This window comes from Onychostruthus taczanowskii, unplaced genomic scaffold, assembly GCF_017590055.1.
Source record: "Onychostruthus taczanowskii isolate IOZ18803 unplaced genomic scaffold, ASM1759005v1 scaffold112, whole genome shotgun sequence".
In the NCBI taxonomy this organism is placed as follows: Eukaryota; Metazoa; Chordata; class Aves; order Passeriformes; family Passeridae; genus Onychostruthus; species Onychostruthus taczanowskii.
In genome coordinates, this window is record NW_024497852.1 from 705,406 (window position 1) to 726,216 (window position 20,811).

The window sequence follows — 20,811 nt, forward strand, 5'->3', positions numbered from 1 at the left end:
GTTGTTAGCACATCCCTGCTGCCCAGGGAGCAGCACAGCTTTGAAGGAACACAAATATCTCCCTCAGCACATCCCTGCTGCCCAGCCAGCCGCAGAGCAGCGGCTGCCGCGGGCAAAGCCGACCTAGATGCATCGCCACGCTCCTCCATCCTCATCCTCATCCCCGTCGCCATCCGGGAGCCGCACCTGCTGAGCCGCAGCGCTCGGGAGGAGGAGGAGGAATGCCGAGCCGGCGGGGAGGAAGGCTGGCCTTTGTTCCCCTGTGAGCGGTGAGTGCGGGGCTGGGCTCGGCTCCTTCTCCTCGCCCTCCATGATGCTGCGGGGCCGGCGGGGAGCGGGATTTTCCAGAGCCGGGGGTGGATGGGGGAGGAAGGCAGGGAGGGAGGCAGGAGAGGATCCTTGGGTCTGTCCGGGAATGGCAATAATCCTGGGAATGGCAGGTCTGGGAATGGCAATCCTGGGAATAGCAATAATCCTGGGAATGGCAATAATCCTGGGAATGGAAATCCTGGGAATGGCAGGCCTGGGAATGGCAATAATCCTGGGAATGGCAATCCTGGGAATGGCAGTAATCCTGGGAATGGCAATCCTGGGAATAGCAATAATCCTGGGAATGGCAATAGTCCTGGGAATGGAAATCCTGGGAATGGCAGGCCTGGGAATGGCAGTAATCCTGGGAATGGCAATCCTGGGAATAGCAATAATCCTGGGAATGGCAATAATCCTGGGAATGGAAATCCTGGGAATGGCAGGCCTGGGAATGGCAATAATCCTGGGAATGGCAGGCCTGGGAATGGCAGTAATCCTGGGAATGGCAATCCTGGCAATGCCAATAATCCTGGGAATGGCAATAATCCTGGGAATGGAAATCCTGGGAATGGCAGGCCTGGGAATGGCAATAATCCTGGGAATGGCAGGCCTGGGAATGGCAGTAATCCTGGGAATGGCAATCCTGGCAATGCCAATAATCCTGGGAATGCCAATAATCCTGGGAATGGCAGGCCTGGGAATGCCAATAATCCTGGGAATGCCAATAATCCTGGGAATGTCAATGCCAGTCCCAGGAATGCCAGCAGGGAGGGAGCCCTGCAGTGCTGGCAGCCGGCCCTGCTGATCCCAGCCCCTGGAATACAGAGGGATGCTGGATTTGCTCGGGCCTCAGGCTCATCCTGAGCACAGGTTCCTCCCTTCAAGGCAAACACTCCTGGATTTGTCTCCTCCAGGAAAAACCCTGGGAAGAGCCATGGGCAGACTCTGCTCTTGGGCATGGACAGAGCAGCCCCAGGAACCACCCCAGACCCCTCATCCTGAACAAAAAAAAATATATTCCTAAATGTTCCCAGGGCTGGGAATGATCCCAGAGTGAGGGCTGAGCTCAGGGGAGCATCCCAGCCCTGCCTGCAGTGGGTGGGTGATGCTGGGCCCAGCACAGGAGCTGATTCCCCCTGAGGATGTTCCAGAGCAGATCCAGCCTGGCCTTGCTCCCTCGGGGCAGGATCCACCTGGGAATGGGGATCTGCTCTCCCTGGACTGGGAAAATCCTGAGCTGGGCTTTGCTGGGAGCTGCAGGAGTTTGGTGCAAAGGTTTGAATTTCTCTGTCTGTACAGCAAAAAAAAAAAAATTAAAAATTATTTATATATATATGTGGTTCTAAAGGCCCCTGGGGTGCAGTGTGGGTGAAATGCAGGAATTTTGGATCTGAGCTCATTCCCAAGAGAGGCAATACTGGAACACAGCCCCAGCCTTTGGCTGAGCTGCTCCAGGGGTTTGGATCAGCTGGAGCAAGGCAGGATTGGGGCTCCCCGGGGGAAGAAGGACATCCCTGGGACAGGGACACGCAGCAGGGACAGGAATCTCTGCACAACCAGGGCTGGTGCCTTCCATCCCACCCAGAAATGTGGATTTGGGAATGCCCCAGGGCACGAAATAACACACTGCTTTTTTAAGGTAAAAAGGGATTTTTTAATTTATGACTTTAACATTTATAGATTTCTAAAAGTGACAGTGGATTGGAGGGTGGAAGTGCCACCTCTCCAATGACACAGGACAAACTAACAGCTTATTAAATTTTTTTTTTCTTCTATAAAAGAATGTAAATCAATAAGTTATTGGTATAAAGTGTGTGAGAAAGTTCGTTATAAGAATGTAAACATCAGAAAGCTTAGAAAAACTTAAAAATCAGGGTGACACTGCTCTGGCCTCTCAGCTACATCCCCTTTTCCTCAGCAGAGAGGGATTGGTGAGGAAATTGGCCTTGGAGGAGAAGCAAGAAGGGGAAAACGTGGGTGAGCATCTGGGTCCAAACAGACCCACAGCTCCCACCTCCTCCTTCTGGCCCAAAACGTGTCAAGAATCCAAAATTTCACTGCTTTTTTTTCCCAAACAAGCCCACTCTCAGCCTGCTTTCCCAAGGAGTGTGGCTGCTGCCAGCTGGGGATGCTCCGTGCCAACCTCTGTGCCTCCCCTTTCCAGCCTGAGCCCTTCCTGGGGGGATCTGCTGCCTCCAGCCCCTCCCCGAGAGCCATGGGCACCACGGAGGCCACGCTGAGGATGGAGAACGTGGATGTCAAGGAAGAATGGCAGGACGAGGACTTCCCCAGGTGTGTTCCCCAAAAAAAACAGAACAAAACCGGGAGAATTTTATTTATTTTTTTCCCGTGAGAGACCATCAGAGTGGGAGGGTCCATCCCAAAGCCTTAGAAGCAACAGGAGCCTGAACTCCAACGAGGGTTGGAAATTTTTGGAGCTGCTCTGAGGGCATCAAAAATTTGGGGATGCTTTTGGCATGTTTGCTTTTGGCACGTTTGTTTTTGGCACGTTTGTTTTTGGCACGTTTGGTTTTGGCAGCCCTGTGTGGGCACGGGAAGCAGGGAAAGGAGCTGGGCATGGAGCACAGGGAGGTTAGGATGGACAGAGGGATGGAGGGTGGATGGATGCACGTGGGAGTGGATTTATGGATTTGTGGACTCCTTCCCAGGCTCTGAATCCAGCTGAGTCCCAAACAGAGCAGTGCTGCTGTGCCAGGAATTTCCCACAGGGATGCAGCGAATCCCAGTGGGTGCCAGCCCTGTGGGGCTGACAGGAGGTGCCAAAGTGGCACCTTCCCCCTTCAGCAGCTGCACAGGGGTGCCAAAACCCATCCCCAGTGCTCTGAATCCCCAGCAAAGAATTCCCACCTCCATCCCCAGTGAATTCCCACCCCCATTCCCAGCTCGTTCCCACTCCCAGCTGCCCGGGCCGGGTGTGGGTTCTCCCTCTCCATCCCAAACCCACCTGGACTCATCCCTGCTCCAGGTGGCCCTTCCTGGGCAGCACTGGGGTGGCTTTTTGGGGGGGATTTCACAGCTCCCTTCCAACGCTGCCAGTTCTGGGAGCTGGCTCTGGATCCTGCTGGGCCCAGGTGTTGGAACACGGGTTGGACTCGATGATCTTAAAGGTCTCTTCCAACCTAGAAATTCTGTGATTCTGTGATTCTGTGAGCTGCAGGTGCCCGGGGGCTCTCAGGGCTGGCCCAGCCCCCTGCAGCTGCAGCCACAGAGCCCCAGCGTTGCCAGGCACAGAGAAAGGGGCTCCTGTTCCCCCGGGATGAGCCTGGCTCTGTTCGTTCCAGCCCCAGCTGCGTCCCCTCTGTGTGAGCCCCTCTGTGCTGCAGCCCACAGGACGGGGTTTGTCCTTCCTCTGCCTCCTGGGGGGCTCAGCCCTTCCCAGGGGGGGGGAAATTGTGAAATTCCCTCCCAGGGCACGGCTGCTGGAGCTCTGCCAGCCTGGGTTTTGGTGGGGTAAAAGGAGAGAGGAGTGGGGGAAAGAAAGGGATGGATGATGGATGGATGGAGGGATGGAGATGGATGGATGAGGGATGGATGATGGATGGACGGATGGATGGATGGATGGACAGATGGATGGAGGGTGGATGGATGATGGATGGAAGGATGGATGGAGGGATGGAGATGGATGGATGAGGGATGGATGATGGATGGACGGATGGATGGATGGATGGACAGATGGATGGAGGGTGGATGGATGATGGATGGAAGGATGGATGGAGGGATGGAGATGGATGGATGAGGGATGGATGATGGATGGACGGATGGATGGATGGATGGACAGATGGATGGAGGGTGGATGGATGATGGATGGAAGGATGGATGGAGGGATGGAGATGGATGGATGAGGGATGGATGATGGATGGACGGATGGATGGATGGATGGACAGATGGATGGAGGGTGGATGGATGATGGATGGAAGGATGGATGGAGGGATGGAGATGGATGGATGAGGGATGGATGATGGATGGACGGATGGATGGATGGATGGACAGATGGATGGAGGGTGGATGGATGATGGATGGAAGGATGGATGGAGGGATGGAGATGGATGGATGAGGGATGGATGATGGATGGACGGATGGATGGATGGATGGACAGATGGATGGAGGGTGGATGGATGATGGATGGAAGGATGGATGGAGGGATGGAGATGGATGGATGAGGGATGGATGATGGATGGACGGATGGATGGATGGATGGACAGATGGATGGAGGGTGGATGGATGATGGATGGAAGGATGGATGGAGGGATGGAGATGGATGGATGAGGGATGGATGATGGATGGACGGATGGATGGATGGATGGAGGGATGGGAATCGTGGAATGGTATGGGTTGGAAGCTTCCTTAGAACTCATCTCCCTTCCAAAGGTGGGGATTCCTTCCAGCAGACCAGGCTGCTCAGAGAACAGAGACAGGAAATCCAGGTGTAGGAAGGAAAATATTGTCCCAGAGCTCCCTAGAAAATCCAGGATAAATCTGGTCTGGCTCTGGGACGCCTCGGCAGCAAGGCAGGCATCACCTGGGAGCTCTGTCCCACACTGCCCGTGCCAGCAGCAAACCACGGCCCAGCCTTCCAGGGAGAATTCTCCTGGAAAGCCCCCAGCACCACCAAATCCCTGGGAAAGGGATTTTTCCAGGAAAAATGCCCTGGAAATGAGCACAGGGAAGAAGCAGAGGGATGTGAGCGGGGCGGGATGAGGCCGAGCCCTTGGGAGGAGCCTCCTCCGGAGGGATTGGAGCAGGAAGGATGCGAGACAGAGCCCAAACAGCCCCCAGGCAAACGAGGGAAAGCCAGCTGGGTTCTACTCGCAGTAAAAATAAATAAATTGTCCTTTTGCAGCCGCTTCCCCGCTGGAAGCATTGGAATAATAGGGCAGAAGCTGCTGCATGTGGGACAGCCGCTCTCCAGCAGCTGATTTGCTGCAGAGCTATTTTTGCCTGCCTGCCATTAGCCAAAAAAAAAAAAAAAAAAAAAAAAAAAAAAAAAAAGGAAAGAAAAAACCACATCCTAGACAGAGATCCGGGCCGGGAAAACAGAAAAAAACAGAACCCAGGCGCTCCTTGGGGCACGGGGCGACATTCCCGGAGCCGGGGCCGCGGAGGGAGGGAACCCGCCCGGCGTTGATCCCGGCCCGGCTCGGCCGGCCCGGGGCGGGGATGCCGTAACCGGGGAGCGGGTGGCGCGGAGCGGGAGCATGCTCACTCCTGCATCCATCCCTGCATCCATCGCTGCATCCTTCCTGCATCCATTCCTGCATCCATCCCTGCATCCTTCCCGCATCCCTCCTGCATCCATTCCTGCATCCAACCCAGAATCCATCCCTGTATCCATTCCTGCATCCATCCCGGCATCCTTCCTGCATCCCTCCTGCATCCCTCCTTCATCCATTCCTGCATCCAACCCAGAATCCATCCCTGCATCCCTCCCGCCTCTCTCCCCGCCGTGCCCGCTCCATCGCTGCCAGCAGGGGCTGGCACGGGGCACGGGCACGGGGCACGGGGCACGGGCACGGGCACGGAGCAAAGCCCCGGCTCTCAGCAGCGCTGCTCCCCCCGAATTTGGCCCGGGGGGCTGAGCGCGCTGGGGCAGGAGGGTTCTGCGGGAGGAGGCAGCGATGGCATCGCAGCAGCCTCGGGGAAGGTAAGCCAGGCTTTTCCTTCCTTTTCCAGCCGGAGCTGCAGCCCGGGCTCAGCAGCACGTACCCGGCAGCAGTGCCCCCCCTGCCCTCCCTCCCTCCTTCCCCAGCTGGATGCTGTGTCACCAAACCGTGCCAGGCGCCAGCTCCCGGGATAAACACCGCCAGCCCCGGTGGGCACGGGACGGGGCGAGCTGAGGGGGCACGGGGGGGTTTCCTCTGCTCCGGAGGGTCCGGGCAGCCCCCGGGGTCCCGCACGTGCCTTTGATCGGTGCTGAGCTCTCATAAATATGCAGTGAGCAGCGGCGGAGGATTATCCCTTAATCTACATATTTATAGGGTTTAATTGGGCTGGTGGCAGCGGGGAGAGGAGCCGGGCTGGGTCCTGTCCCCGTTGTCACCTCCCTCCATTCCTGTGTCGCGGGGCCATCAGGCTGCTGGGCATCCTCATCCTCATCCTCATCCTCGTCATCCTCATCCTGCACATCCCCGCGTTTGTCCCTGCTCCTGTCCCAGCAGCAGGATTTGACAGCTCCTCCCTGGGCAGGGGGAGCTGACGGGAGGGAGGTGTCTCAAACAGAGATTTCACAGCGTGGATCGGTGGAGTTTGTGGGGTTTTGGTGAAGAAATGTCAAACGCTGATAATTCCAGCGGGCAGAACAAGTCCCAGCTCCTGTTAAGGGGAAAAGCATCCGGGAGTGCCCAGGGGGAGGCTCAGGCACGGCAAATCCAAATTCCCACTTTTCTCAGCCCAGTGTGGGGCAGGAGCAGCTCCAGCAGCTGCCAAAGGGTGCCAGCTGTGCCCTGGGGGTTGATTTTAGCAAGGAAAACTTTTCAATCCGTGGATGCCTGATCTGAGCCAGGAGGGTGCAGGAGCTGAGAGGCTGCAAACCCCAGGAAAGGAAGGGGGGCTCCAAAAAATAGGGATTGGATGCTGATGCCTGGATTTTAGCACGGAATGAACCCGGTTCCGACCCTCAGCAGGGGCTGGGAGTCACCCAGTGGGGGCTGAGGTGACAATTTGGGGTCATGGGTCCCAGGCAGAGCCAGCACCAAGGAGATTCCTGGGGAAGCTGTGGAAGTTGTGGAGCTGTGGAAGTTGTGGATAAAGCTGTGCTGGACTGGGGTGAAATCATCCCTCCCCGTGGTCGTGCCCATCCCAGAGCTCTGCCAGGAACAGGGATACAGCCCTGGGCACAGGGGGTGCCCTAACGAGGAGCCCCAGGGCTGGGCACTGCCCCTCAGAGTTCCTGCAGAGGGAAAATGGGGATAATACAGACAAGGAGGGTGTTGCCAAGGTCATCTGGGGCTCTGGATTTGTTCCCTGGCTGGGTTTTTCATCCCTTGGGAGGTTAGTGGGGATTGCAGAGCACGCCAGGAGGGAAGCCCAGGCCTGGGCTGCTCCCGGGCACATTCCTGAGGGAATCCCTCGGGGTGAGAGCAGGGAAAGGGCAGAGCACAGGTGGGGCTGGGCTTTTTCAGTCTCCATTCCCTCAGGATGATTTTCCTCTACATTTCCCCTGCTCTCTGCTGTGTTTTTGTCCCTCCTGTCCTGCAGGCCTCTCCCAGAAGAAACAGGGATGGAGTCACTGGGAAGCCCCACGGAAGACGAGACCACGTCCTGTAAGTACCAACTTCTGCAGAGCCCAGAGCAGAAAACCTTGGATTCTCCACCAAAATAAAAATAAAAATAAAAATAAAAAATTCTCACGTGGGAGAGGAAACCAGCAGGGATTTGAAGTTGTTCATCTCTCCTGAGAAGCTGGGGGAGGAAATTGGGATTTCCATCCCAGTGCTCCCAGTCTGACCCACCACCCTGAGGGCTCCAGGTCCGTGTTCCCTCAGGAATTATCCATGAGGATGCCCTGCCCTGTGGATCCAGGAGCAGCACCACGTGTTGGAATGCCAGGCTCTTTCTTGTTCTAAGGTCAGGGTGAAAACTCAGGAGACATTGGCATTGAAGTTTATTATCTTTATTTATTGCAAACCTATGAGATGTGAGCTCTCTCTAACCAGTCGAGAAAGTGAGCTAAAATGGTGTTTATTCAAGGCTATTTAAGTCTTAATTGTTTAATAAACAGTTGATATCTATATTCTTTATGCTTCTAACTCAATTATGATTACTTGAAACCTGCAGCACAAGCATCTTTTACCTAATTACAGAAAACTGAAGAAGAAGGAAGAAGAAGGTGTAAAAAAGACAAATAACCTACACCCAAAATTCTCTATCTTGGCTTCTATGTATTACTATACACTAAAACCTGAAATCTAAGGTTTTTTTGCCTTGTGAGACCACACAATTCTGTCCAAACTACACACACCCTGTCAGTTTTATTTTCCTTTGAACTCCAGCTCCCCCCAACACTTTGAACTTTAACGGGGCCCATCGGAAGAGGAAGACCCTGGTTGCACCCGAAATCAACATTTCCCTGGACCAGAGCGAGGGCTCCATCCTCTCCGACGACTTCCTGGACACCCCAGATGACCTGGACATTAATGTGGATGACATTGAGACTCCTGATGAGACAGATTCCCTGGAATTCCTGGGCAATGGCAACGAGCTGGAATGGGAAGGTAAAAAGCTGCTTCTGGGTGAACTTTTCCAGGGGTTGGGGTGGTTTTTAGCCTCACTTTGAAGATTTTTGACACAATTCACCACCAGCAGCTGAGGACTGATAAGAAGAGGGAGATTTTAAAGTTATTTCTGGAATATTTGGACAGCAGAGCAAGGTTAAAACCTGTGGGATCGTGCCCTTTTCTGAATGGTTAGAGAAATTTATACTAAGGGGTAGAAAATGGTTAGAGAAATTTATACTAAGGGGTAGAAAATGGTTGGGCAAATTTATACAAAGGGCTAGAAAATGGTTAGACAAATTTATACAAATGTATACAATTTATACTTTATTTTTCAAAGTTATTACATCTTTTTTTATGTGTTAGCAAAAGAAAATTGATGAATAAATTGGCCCAGACCAAGGCTGGAGGTGAAACCCCCATCAGAGCCTCGTCCCTGGGGGTCCCCCAAAGCTCTTCCCAGTTTCTCCTCAAGGCAGAACTCTTTGTCCCTTTCCCAGATGACACCCCCGTGGCCACGGCCAAGAACATGCCCGGGGACAGCGCAGACCTGTTTGGGGACGGGGGGACAGAGGATGGCAGTGCCACCAACGGCCGCCTCTGGAGAACCGTCATCATCGGCGAGCAGGAGCACAGGATCGACCTGCAGATGATCAAACCCTACATGAGGGTGGTGACACACGGAGGTGAGCCCACAGCCCCGGTGGCTTTGTCCCTCTGTGTCACGCTGGAGGGGACACCAAGGCTGGCTGGACGCTGTTTAGGGGGAAAATCATCTTTGGGGAAAATCTTTGGGGTTTTTGGTAGGTGCAGCAGAGAAGCGCAAAAGTGCTCAGATGGTGATAAAATATTTAGTGGTTGTGGAATTTCCATCTGTGCCAGTCCCTGAGGTGCTCCAGGGCCCACACGTGTGCAGCCAGGTCTGTTTCCAAAATCCAAGCAAAGCCAAGGAAGAACCCAGCTTTAAAACCCCCAAATCCCTTCTGTGGGACGTTATAACCAAACCCAGGAGGAAATCTCACAGTGGAGACGTCTGAAGAGAGAAACTCCCTCTTGGAGCTGAGCAGAGACACAAAAACCACCGCAGGGCCAACTTTCGGTGCTGTTTTTCCTTCAGCTGTCCCATTTTCCCTGGAAAGTGTCACTTTTGTGTTTTGTTTGGTTTTTTTTTGGCAGGATACTACGGAGAAGGCCTGAACGCCATCATCGTCTTTGCTGCCTGCTACCTCCCGGACAGCAACCTGGCTGATTACCACTACATCATGGAAAACCTCTTCCTGTGAGTGCCCTGGCAGGGACAGCGGGCTGAGGGCAGCTCCCGTGCTGGTGGCACCAGGAATGCCAGCTGGGAGCAGGCGGGATGTGAGCCAGGGCCAGGCTGGAGCTGGTGGCACTGGTGGGACACTGGCACCAGTTCCGAGTCCAGCAAGGCCAAGTGTGGCATTTTCTGGGGTCCCCTGTGGCAGGAAGGAATGAATCTGATTCCATGTTTTTAGAAGGTTAATTTATTATTTTATTATATGATATGATAGATATGACATTATTATATTATATCACATTACATTACATTATATTACATTATATATTATATTATATTATATTATATTATATTATATTATATTATATTATATTATATTATATTATATTATATTCATTACCTTTATTCTATTCTATTCTATTCTATTCTATTCTATTCTATTCTATTCTATTCTATTCTATTCTATTCTATTCTATTCTATTCTATTCTATTCTATTCCATTAATTTTATTATATTATATTACATTACATTTATTCTATTCTATTCTATTCTATTCTATTACATTAATTATACTATATTATATCACATTACCTTTATTCTATTCTATTCTATTGTGTTCTGTTCTATTACATTAATTATATTACATTATATTATATTATATTATTATATTACATTATACTACATTATAATACATTATACTACATTACACTACATTATACTACATTAATTATACTTATTATATTATATTGTACTATACTGTACCAAACTATACTAAAGAATAGAGAAAGGACACAGACAGAAGGCTAAAAGATAACAATGAAAACTCCTGACTCTCTCTCCAGAGATGTGACTGGTCATTAAGTCAAAACAATTCACATGTTGGATAAACAATCTCCAACCACATCCCAAAGCAGCAAAACACAGCAGAAGCAATCAGATAATTATTGTTTTCCTTTTTCTCTGAGGCTTCTCAGCTTCCCAGGAGAAGAATCCTGGGCAAAGAGGATTTTTCAGAAAATGTGATGGTGACACCCAAGCGTTCAAACATTCCGGTTATTTATGGCCAGGATGGAATCAGATCCAGGCTGGAGCTGCTGGGCAGGGAATGGAGCAGGGCACAAACTGAGGGACACCCCGGGACGCCAAACCCCTTCCCAGCCCTGCAAAGAAAGGGCCTGGAGCTGTTTCAGAGCACTTGAAGGAATCTAGAGGATGTTTCTGGGGTCTCACTCGGGTTCCTGTTGCTCCCCCCTGGCAGGTATGTGATCAGCAGCCTGGAGCTGCTGGTGGCCGAGGACTACATGATCGTGTACCTGAACGGGGCCACGCCCCGCAGGAGGATGCCCGGCCTGGGCTGGCTCAAGAAATGCTACCAGATGATTGACAGAAGGTGAGAATCCTGCTGGTGAGGCCCATCCATCATTCCCAGGACTCTTCATAGGAAAATCAGATGCTGCTCTTCAACAGGAATGAGTCTGAGCCAGTCCCACATTCCTCACACCTCCCAGGTGCTGGAATGGACCTCAAAGTCACCTCCTTGCACTCCCCTGCCATGGCCAGGGACACCTTCCACTAGCCCAGGCTGCTCCAAGCCCTCTCCAGGAATATTTTGATTTATAATGATATTATAATATCATTATAAATGATATTATAGAGAGCTGAGCAGAGCAGTGCTCCATATCCTGCTGGGCTGGGATCAGCTTCCCAAGGGGTTTTACCTGGACAGCCCCAGCTGAGGCTGGGCAGCTCCTGCCAGAGCCCAGCACAGCACAGGGCAGTTTAGGAAATGTCCTTGGAATGTGACACTGTGTCCCCTGACTCGTCCCCAGGCTGAGGAAGAACCTCAAGGCCCTGATCATCGTGCACCCCTCGTGGTTCATCCGGACCGTGCTGGCCATCTCCAGACCCTTCATCAGGTGAGCACAGCAGGCTTTGGGGTGGGGTTTTGGAATCACAGAGCATCCTCAGTTTGGAGGGATCCACAGGGATCATCCAGCCCAGCCCCAGCCCCTGCACAGGCACCCCAACAATCCCAGCCTGTCCCAGAGCGGTCCCAGCGCTCCTGCAGCTCTGGCAGGGCTGGGAATGCGGTGCCCAGCACCCTCGGGGGGAAGAACATTCCTGGGATCCATCCCAAATCCCTGAACCTTTCCCTGATCTCCATCCCACCCCCTGGCACAGCCCCAGCCCTTCCCTGAGGTTTAATCTCACAGATCAGATTTTAAGCTCACCCTCAGCCAGGGGTGACCAGGGTGGAGCTGTCACTTGTCCTCCATCCCTCAGATCCCTCCAGTGACCCCTCCAGAGGTGTTTTTAGGAGCCACTGGGGTGGCACTGCTCCTCTCTGTGTCTCTCTGTGCCAGTGTGAAGTTCATCAATAAAATCCAGTACGTCCACACCCTGGAGGAGCTGGAGCAGCTCATCCCCATGGAGCACGTGCAGATCCCAGACTGTGTCCTGCAGTGAGTGCCACAGGGACCCTGGGGGCTCCGGGGAGGGCAGCACACAACCCCAAATCCATGGGCTGGGGAAGGCAGAGCCTGGGCAAACCTGGTCTCAGCCAAGGAAGAGCCTCAGGCTGTGGCAGCCCGGAGCTTCTGCCACCCTCAGCAAACACCACATGGCACCAAAAGGGAACAGCAGCAGCTAAAAGATGTTTTGTCTTTGTTGCAGGTATGAAGAAGAGAGGATCAAGGCCAGGAAAGAAAGGTAAGATGAATTTGGGGAGGGATGGAGAGTGGCTCCTCTCCAAGGCCCCAGAAAGGCACTGGGGTGTCCCTCCTTCCCACTGAGGGATGGATTCCCATGGGATTTGTGTTTACAGGGCAGAGGAGAAGCAAGACATGGCTGAGAGGGAAAGGTAAGGACTCTGATTTACCCTTCCTCTGGTTTATCTTTCCCTCTGATTTACCCTTCCATCTGATTTACCCTTCCCTCTGATTTATCCTTTCCTCTGGTTTATCTTTCCCTCTGATTTACCCTTTCCTCTGGTTTACCCTTTCCTCTGATTTATCCTTTCCTCTGGTTTATCTTTCCCTCTGGTTTATCTTTCCCTCTGATTTACCCTTCCCTCTGATTTACCCTTCCCTCTGATTTACCCTTTCCTCTGATTTACCCTTCCCTTGAAGAGCCTTTGGGGATAAGAGCAGCCCCACAGCTTGGGAGCACCCCTGGGATCCACCAGGACAATCCCAGAGAGTTCAGGAGCTGATAAAGGCTGGAACTGTGGGGAAGAGAAATTCTGGAGGGGTTTGGAAGATAAAATCCTTCAGCAGGATAACGTGGCCCGATCAGAGGGATACAGCCTCTCTGCTTATTCTGATTCCTGAGGGGAACAGGGAAAGATCCCCTGGATGAGGCTGAAATATCCCAAGAAACGTCCAGGAGCTCAGGGCAGAGATTGGTTTGTGCTGGAGATTTATCATTTTTTATGTGCTGGAGGTTTATTTATTTTTATTATCTCTTTGCAGCAGGCCCATGGCCCCAGCAGAGGATCAGGAGACCAGGTTTGAGCTCTTTGTGTGGCTGGGACACATCCTGTGCCATTTGTGATCCATGGCCAGGAAAGCCAAGCCTGGCTTAGGCCCAGGATCCCCCAGCCTGGTGTCACATTGTCCCCTCTGCCCACGAGAGCCATGACTGCCACCACCAGTGTCCCCACCACACTTCTGTGAACCATTTCACCCAAATCCACTCATTTATTTTTTTTTTTTGGTTGGTGTGGTGGCAACAATCACATTTTTTACCTCAGTTTGCTGCCTGACAATCCCTCCTGTCTCTTTTCTCTGCCCAGCATGTCGTGAGTGGGAGCAGCACGAGGAATGGAGCAGAAGGAGCAGCCTGGCAGTCACCCACCTCAGCGACCTCTGGGGACAAGAGCTTGCCACCACCTTCTTCCAAGTCCTGTAAACCCTGGAGCCTGCCTCCTCTGCCTCCAGGATGCAAAGTCCTTCAACCTTTTGGGAATCACTTTCCTTTTAAAAAAAAAAAGAAAAGAAAAAAAGAAGAACAAAAACCAAACCAACCCCCTCCCCCAGAAAACGAAGCCAGAGCAGCACTTTAGAGGACAGGTTCTGGTGTGTTTAGGGAATGGTCTGTGGAGAGCATTGGCACAGGGCAAATACTCACTGTGTATCCTTGGAGTAAGTCAAGAGCATCCTCCAGTCCATGAATCTCCAGCCCAGAAAGAGAATTTATTTTTGGTTTCAAGTACAAACCCTTCAGTCGCTGCTGGCCAGCGCGGAGCCCTCTTGCTTTGAGCTGCACCCCCAGTTCCTCCAGGACACCCCAAAAGCTGCCACCCCCGGGAATAACGACCACAGGCAATGGGAAGAGCTTTCCCCTCCTTTTTCCAGCCAGTGTGAGTCTCCTCCTGAAGATTCCAGGTGCCCACAGCCTGGGCAGCACTGCCAGCTTCCACCCTCACTCTGCAACTCATTCCCAGCAGGAAATCCCGCGGTTTTGCCATGGTTTTTCCACGTTTTTTTCCTGGTTTATCCCATCCAGGTGTGTGAGGCACTCTGAAGGGATCCCAAAGGACCTTCTCCCGAGGGCACACACCCCAGAGGGTCGGGGTTTGGAAGGAGATTTCCAGCACAGGGAAGTTCTCCGGGCCTTGTCTCCGTCTCGACGCGGCGCCGCTGGACAATCGACGCCTCCCGGGAGCTGCTGAAATTTTGGGAGGGTTCCCTCAGCAGGGAAACGCTCATCCCAGCAGCATTCCAGCCTGGAATGTCCCCACGGAGAGTGCAGGACACAGGGGTGGCTGCTGGGGCTCAGGTGGGACTTTGACCCTCGGAATTTGGGATTTGGGCTGGTGAGGAGCAAAGGAGGGGGGAAAGAAATGAAGGAACAAATTCTGGCCGAAATTCTTTGGAAATTCCTGATTTCAGAGGCAGAACCAGCTGGCATGGCCTTGGGATGGACCCCTGGAAGTGCCCAAGGCCAGCTGGGACAGTGGAGGTGTCCCTGCCACGGCAGGGTGGCCCTGGGGGGGATTTCAGCTCCCTCCAAATCATTCCAGGGTTCCCTGATTCCATGATCAGGTAAAACCCCTCTCAAACACTGCAGGTGGAGAATTCCCTGCCCATTTCTTCACTTCAAGGAGAATTCTGGCAAAGCAGGGTTTTTCCTGAAGGTGGGGATGGCTCCTCTGGACACACAAAGCTGCTTTTCTCCTCCTTTCAGTGAACAAAACCACTCTGGATGAGATCCTCCTTCCCCTGGGTGCTCCAAGGAAGAACCAGAAGTGCTTTTTAACCTGAAATTCTCATTTGGGATGTTCTCCTCACACACTCCAGCCACGGATGGAAAGCAGTGCACTGCACCCACAGCACCAACCCAGAGGGCTGAAGATGGAAAAAAAAAAAAATAAATCCCACATTCCACCTAAAAAAAAAAAAATAAAAAGCACCAACCAAGCTCATTATAAACCAATTATTGATAAAATATTCCAAGTTGGAAGGGGCTTGGAGCAGCCTGGGTGGGATTTAAGGTCCTTTCCAACCCAACCCAGTCTGGGATTTCACGAGGAATTCTGTGCTTGGAGGCCAGAGGAGCCCTCAGGTGTTTTGGAGCTCAGGTTCATTGCAGGTGACACCTCCGTGCTGTCCTGAGCTCCCAGCTCTGCCTGGAGGCAGAAAGAGCAGCCAGGAATTCCCAAATTCCCTCAGCAGAGCTGGGATCCCTGCCACTGCCTCTGTCCCAGGGGTGAGGGAAGGACTATGCTGATTAAACCAATTATTTCTGGCCATGAACAATCACAAAGCTCCTCAAGTTCAGCTTCAAGTTGATTTTCTTTTTCTTTTTTCCCTTTGTTTTTATGGATTTAGAGGGAAAACCATCAGCTTTTCCACCATCAGTGACCCACGCTGGCACTGCAGGGGAAGTTTGCAATTGTACAACAATCAAGTGGATAAAATGTTGAATTATGGGGTCAAAATCCAACTTTTGTGCATCAAAAATCGTTTAAAAATACTGCTGTGATGGAAAATATGGATGTGGGAGATAAGGAATCCCAAGCTCCTTTCATGAGGGGGCTCTGGATCCACACCAGAATGGAATTGGCTTTTTTGGTTGTTTCATTCCCTCCCAAAACCACTCTGCCTGCACCTCCAGGAAAAAATAAAAAATACAGAATGAGCAGATCTGACAATGAAACTTCACCTTTTTCCAAGCAATTCCTTCAGAGTGAGGGAATTTCAGCTGGGAAAAGGACAGATCCCAAATTTCCCTTCACGAGGTGGAGGTGGGCAGATGTTTCCATTAAAAAAAATCAATTTTTAACGTCTTGGAAGCGATTTTTGGTTTTGTTTTGTTTCAAAAAGTGCACTTTGTGATGGAGCACCCCAAGGGGTGTGCACTAGATTTTAATTTTTCACAGTTTTTTAAGCATGTAAAGTTTATCTTCATGGATGGATGGATACGTGGATAAAGTTTTTATGTCTTTTAACACAGAGGAGAACCTGCAGCCCCATCAAGGAGAAATTAGAAATGTCAAAAGTGCATTTTATAGCAGAAAAAAAAATAATTATCATTAACTTATTTCAACCAGTGATTTTAGGTGTTGGTTGCAAAACAAAAAGCTACAAATTCTTGGAAAAAACACCAAAAAAAAAGTCCCTGTCCCAAAGGTGGAGTGACAAATCTCAGCTGGATGGGGAGAAACCTGCACTGCTGCTGGTAGAAGTGCATTTCCAGTAGAACTGTGAGCAGTGTATAAATATATAAATATGTTTAAAGAAGAAAATGAAATGAACTTCATCCCTTTAGCAATACTGCTGGACTGCTCAGCGCCCCAGACGTGCCCCAGAAAAACCATCCCTGCAGCACCAAGATCTTCATTTCTCACTTCCCTGGATTGTACTGAGCACTTTCTGGTCGGATTTGACTTTTCCTGAGAGTTTTTTCTTCCCAGTGAATCCATGGGAAGTCATTTTAGCTGCAGAAAATGTTCTTTTGTGCCCATATTCACCCAAATCCTGATGTTTTTACCCGTTGTGTGTTTAATTGAAGGACCTCAATTCACTCCACATCAGCTAAAAAATCCAATTTCTTCCTGTGCAGAGCAGGAATTCCCTTCCCCTCTCTTGGGGGATTTATCCCCAGCTCCAGAAACTCCAGCTTTTCTGGTTTTTCCACCCAGATTTGGGCCATGAATTTTTGTTGTGGTTCCCAAGGAAGGCACAGGAACCAAAGCTGGGATCCTGCTGAGGATTCCAGGGCAGGAATTCACCCCAATTCTCTCTGTCCAGTGCTGTGTAAATGTCAGTGGATATTTAGAGCTTCCCTCACGGTAATTTTTCCATCTTTATTCCCCACAGAGGTGCAGAAAAGGTTTTAAAGGCAACAAATCCTCTTTTTTAGAGGATTTCAAAAACCCAGGAGTCAAGGAAAGGCTGGTGGTGACGAGCTGGGATGGGCCTGGAGCAGGAGAAAGGGACAAAAAAAAACACAAAAAGCACATTTTTCTCTTTTCTATTTCCTTCTTTCCTTCCTTCCTGGCAGCCAGAAACGCAGCAGGTTTTGGCAAAGTGGAGTTCAGAACTCACCACGACAATAAACCGCAATCCCAGGGGTTTTTTTGTTCTTTTTTTTGTTCCTTTTTTGTTCTTTTTTTGTTCCTTTCCAGCCCAACCCCACCTGTACAAAGGTGTGAAATGTCATTTTCTGCAGTGGTTGTAATTAGGTGGTTTGTGCTAGCAGACTCTTCATCTGTACCCTGAGTTTTGCTTTGTATTATTCCATAAAATCTGTGGATATTCTATTAAAATGAGACTAATCCTTCAGCCAACCCTTCCTCCTGTCTAGATTTTATTTAGGATTTGGCTTCATGTGGAAAATATGAGGGAAATTCGTTGTTTGGATGTTGTTCCCTTGAAGAAAAGCATCCAGAGGAAATTCTGACACTGCAAAATTCCAAGTGTTTTTACTAAAATAACTCCTGGAGGATTCTTTCCCAGTTTCCCTCAGCTTTAGGAAAGAATCATGGAAAAATTTCCTTTCTTTGGGTTTCTATCGAGCTGAACAGGACCCTGCTCATCTCACACAATCTCACATTATTTTTACATCTATTTTTATAATCCAATTAATATCATGACTGGAAATTTAATTATAAAAAAAACAACCCAAAGCCACTTAAATTGAAAAATGCCCAAACCCCAAGAACCCCTTTTTTATTGGTAATATTAATATTATTAATAGTTAATATTATTTAATATTTAAAACCCAACTATTTACAGTGAGATGTCTAATTTGAGTGGGTTCAGACCAATCATTAACATAATTAATGAACTGGAAATAGGAATATATACAAGTCTGATCCTCTAACAAGCATTGCTGTAGTCATGCTGTGAATTCTTTCAGGAAATGCAAATTAATTGAAATTAATTTTAAATTAGGGCTACATTTGTGCTGTAAATTTGTATGAAGCAGATTTTTTTGCTGTGATTTTATTTTCTTCCAAAAACCAAAATCCTTTCAGGATCAATACCAATTTCTTTTTTTTTTCTGCTCCCCCTCTGCTTTTTTGTTTAATTTCTATAGAAAATCTGTTTTGGGGTTGCAATTTTGTAGCTCAAATATTCAATTTATGGCATCAAAAATCACGTGGGAGCTTTGGGGTGACCAAATTGGGGTTTTGCAGGGCCTGAAGGGGCTCCAGGAGAGCTGGAGAGGGATTTGGGATAAGGGATGGAGGGACAGGACACAGGGAGGGCAGGGATGGGTGGGATTTGGGGAAGGAATTTGTTCCTGTGTGGAAGTAAAAAAAAAAAAAAATCCAAACAAAAAACCCCAAAAACTTGGAATTTAAATTTGGAACTGTGTGGAATTTAAAAAAAAAAAATCTTTTCCAACTTCAATCTGACTTTTACAAGTGAAAATCACATTTTGCCACCTCCTCAGTGCTGGAATCTCTCCTCCCACGGGCTGCTCTTCCCTGGGGCTCCTGAGTGCAGCAATCTCCAGGAAAAGCTCATTCCACACGGAATATTCCAAATATTCCCATCCTGGCTGGTCTCCAGACACAACTCCAGACTCCCAGCTGAAGATAACGAGGATTTCTCCCAAAAACGAGGCTCACCCTGGCTCGTTTCATCCTCCCAAAGATGAGATGTGGTTTTGGGCAGCTCGGTTTCCCTCTGGATGAATTCCTGGATGATTTCACCTCCTGGGGCTGAGTCACTGGGGGGAGGCCTCCTGTCTGCACCAAGAAATCCAAGAAATCAGTAAATATCCACTTTTACACTGCTCTCGTCTTTCAGGGTTCAATGAATCACAGCCAAGGGGAGGAGAAGAAAGTGATGATGTGAGAGGAAAAGAGGGAAAGGGCTGGAACATTCCCTCCCTCCCCAGCACACGCCTGGATCTCACCTGGTGCAGTTCTGGGCTTGTTCGTGGCTTTTTGTTGATTCCAATTCTGTTCAGCAATCCAGCAGGATCCAAAGTTCCACAGCAACTCCAGAGGGTTTTCCAAAGGCTCCTGGAGCTCTGGCAGGGTTGGGGATGTGCCCATTCCCAGGGGAGCCCGGGCAGTGCCCACCACCCTTGGGGGCAGAACCTTTCCTGGGATCCATCCCAAATTCCTGAACCTTTCCTGGGATCCATCCCAAATTCCTGAACCTTTCCTGGGATCCATCCCAAATTCCTGGGCCTTTCCTGGGATCCATCCCAAATCTCTGAACCTTTCCCTGATCTCCATCCCAAACCTCTGAACCATTCCTGATCTCCATCCCAAACCCCTGAACCTTTCCTGGGATCCATCCCAAACCCCTGAACCTTTCCTGGGATCCATCCCAAACCCCTGAACCTTTCCTGGGATCCATCCCAAACCCCTGAACCTTTCCTGGGATCCATCCCAAATCCCTGAGCCTTTCCTGGGATCCATCCCAAACCCCTGAACCTTTCCTGGGATCCATCCCAAATTCCTGAGCCTTTCCTGGGATCCATCCCAAATTCCTGGGCCTTTCCTGGGATCCATCCCAAATCTCTGAACCTTTCCCTGATCTCCATCCCAAATCCCTGAACCTTTCCTGGGATCCATCCCAAATTCCTGAGCCTTTCCTGGGATCCATCCCAAATCCCTGAACCTTTCCCTCATCTCCATCCCAAATTCCTGAACCTTTCCCTGATCTCCATCCCAAATCCCTGAACCTTTCCTGGGATCCATCCCAAACCTCTGAACCATTCCTGATCTCCATCCCAACTCCCTGAACCTTTCCCTGATCTCCATCCCAACTCCCTGAGCCCTGCCCTGGTCTCCCTGATGGATTTCCTGGGATCCATCCCAAACCTCTGAACCTTTCCTGATCTCCATCCCAGTTCCCTGAGCCTTTTCCTGGTCTCCCTGATGGATTTCCTGGGATCCATCCCCACCCCCTGGCACAGCCCCAGCCCCTCCTGGGCTCTGTCCCTGAGGTCCCTCCTGCCCTCCAGGACCCTTTTCCAGGCAGATCCCACTTCCCAAGGCAGTGACACCCCGGTTATTTTCTCCCTGGTGGGCACAGCTGCTCCTGCCCAGCCCTGCCGTGTCCAAACTCCCCATGTGACATCTCCCCCAGGACCTGCTGTCACCGGCAATGTCACCCTGCTGGTGGCAGCCCCTGGCTGGCAGCCACCAGGAGAAGATGCCAGCCGCTCAAACCTCAATTAATTATTTGGAATATTCCTCAATTAACTCTGCTCTTCCACTCCTTCGTGCTCCTTGTCCTGGGCTGCTGCAGTCCCTGGGGGTCAGGGTGAGTTCTCCTCTCTTCTCTGTTCTCACGAGGCTTCGGGATCTCCCCAGCCTTGGAGAAGGACTCTGAGCCCCCCAACACCCCCAGAGTGCTGGGAAAAATAAACAACCCCAAATTTCAACAATCCCAAGTGAAAATAATTCCCATTTCCTGCCTCTGACGTGGCCTCCGGGCAGGAGGAACCTTGGTGGAACCTTGCTCGTGCCATAAACAACGTCTTATGATTAGTGAAGGATTAAAATTGTGGATTAAAGCTGCAGAAGAAATGAGTCACGTT

The 20,811-nt window shown here is 50.5% G+C and overlaps 1 protein-coding gene and 1 long non-coding RNA gene across 4 annotated transcripts; one reads left to right on the plus strand and one right to left on the minus strand.

The window, feature by feature from the left end:
- The first annotated feature begins 206 nt into the window (after positions 1–206).
- ATCAY (ATCAY kinesin light chain interacting caytaxin) lies at positions 207–13,650 on the plus strand. The gene is made up of 12 exons (XM_041424895.1): positions 207–269; positions 2,474–2,601; positions 7,525–7,589; positions 8,319–8,540; positions 9,041–9,226; positions 9,717–9,819; positions 11,057–11,188; positions 11,628–11,714; positions 12,162–12,260; positions 12,472–12,507; positions 12,623–12,658; positions 13,592–13,650. Exons 2-12 carry the CDS (start codon positions 2,525–2,527, stop codon positions 13,599–13,601), a joined length of 1,053 nt encoding a protein of 350 aa, XP_041280829.1. The 5' UTR covers positions 207–269; positions 2,474–2,524; the 3' UTR covers positions 13,602–13,650.
- LOC121346863 lies at positions 12,786–19,481 on the minus strand. Of its 3 annotated transcripts, none has more exons than XR_005954135.1 (4): positions 19,171–19,481; positions 18,881–19,000; positions 13,927–15,146; positions 12,786–13,772 (listed from the first exon to the last, which is right to left on the minus strand). It is a non-coding gene; the product is annotated as an uncharacterized LOC121346863 (long non-coding RNA). The 3 variants fall into 3 exon arrangements; XR_005954136.1 differs by having other exon boundaries at positions 12,912–14,466; positions 14,897–15,146; XR_005954134.1 differs by lacking the exons at positions 12,786–13,772; positions 13,927–15,146 and having other exon boundaries at positions 18,218–19,000.
- Positions 19,482–20,811: the final 1,330 nt, after the last annotated feature.

Excerpts from the sequence above, each read along its gene's own strand:
- ATCAY (XM_041424895.1), top strand. The coding sequence starts at position 2,525 with ATGGGCACCACGGAGGCCACGCTGAGGATGGAGAACGTGGATGTCAAG. Across the intron at positions 7,590-8,318 it reads GGAAGACGAGACCACGTCCT|CTCCCCCCAACACTTTGAAC; the intron begins GTAAGTACCAAC and ends TTTGAACTCCAG. Across the intron at positions 12,261-12,471 it reads ATCCCAGACTGTGTCCTGCA|GTATGAAGAAGAGAGGATCA; the intron begins GTGAGTGCCACA and ends TCTTTGTTGCAG.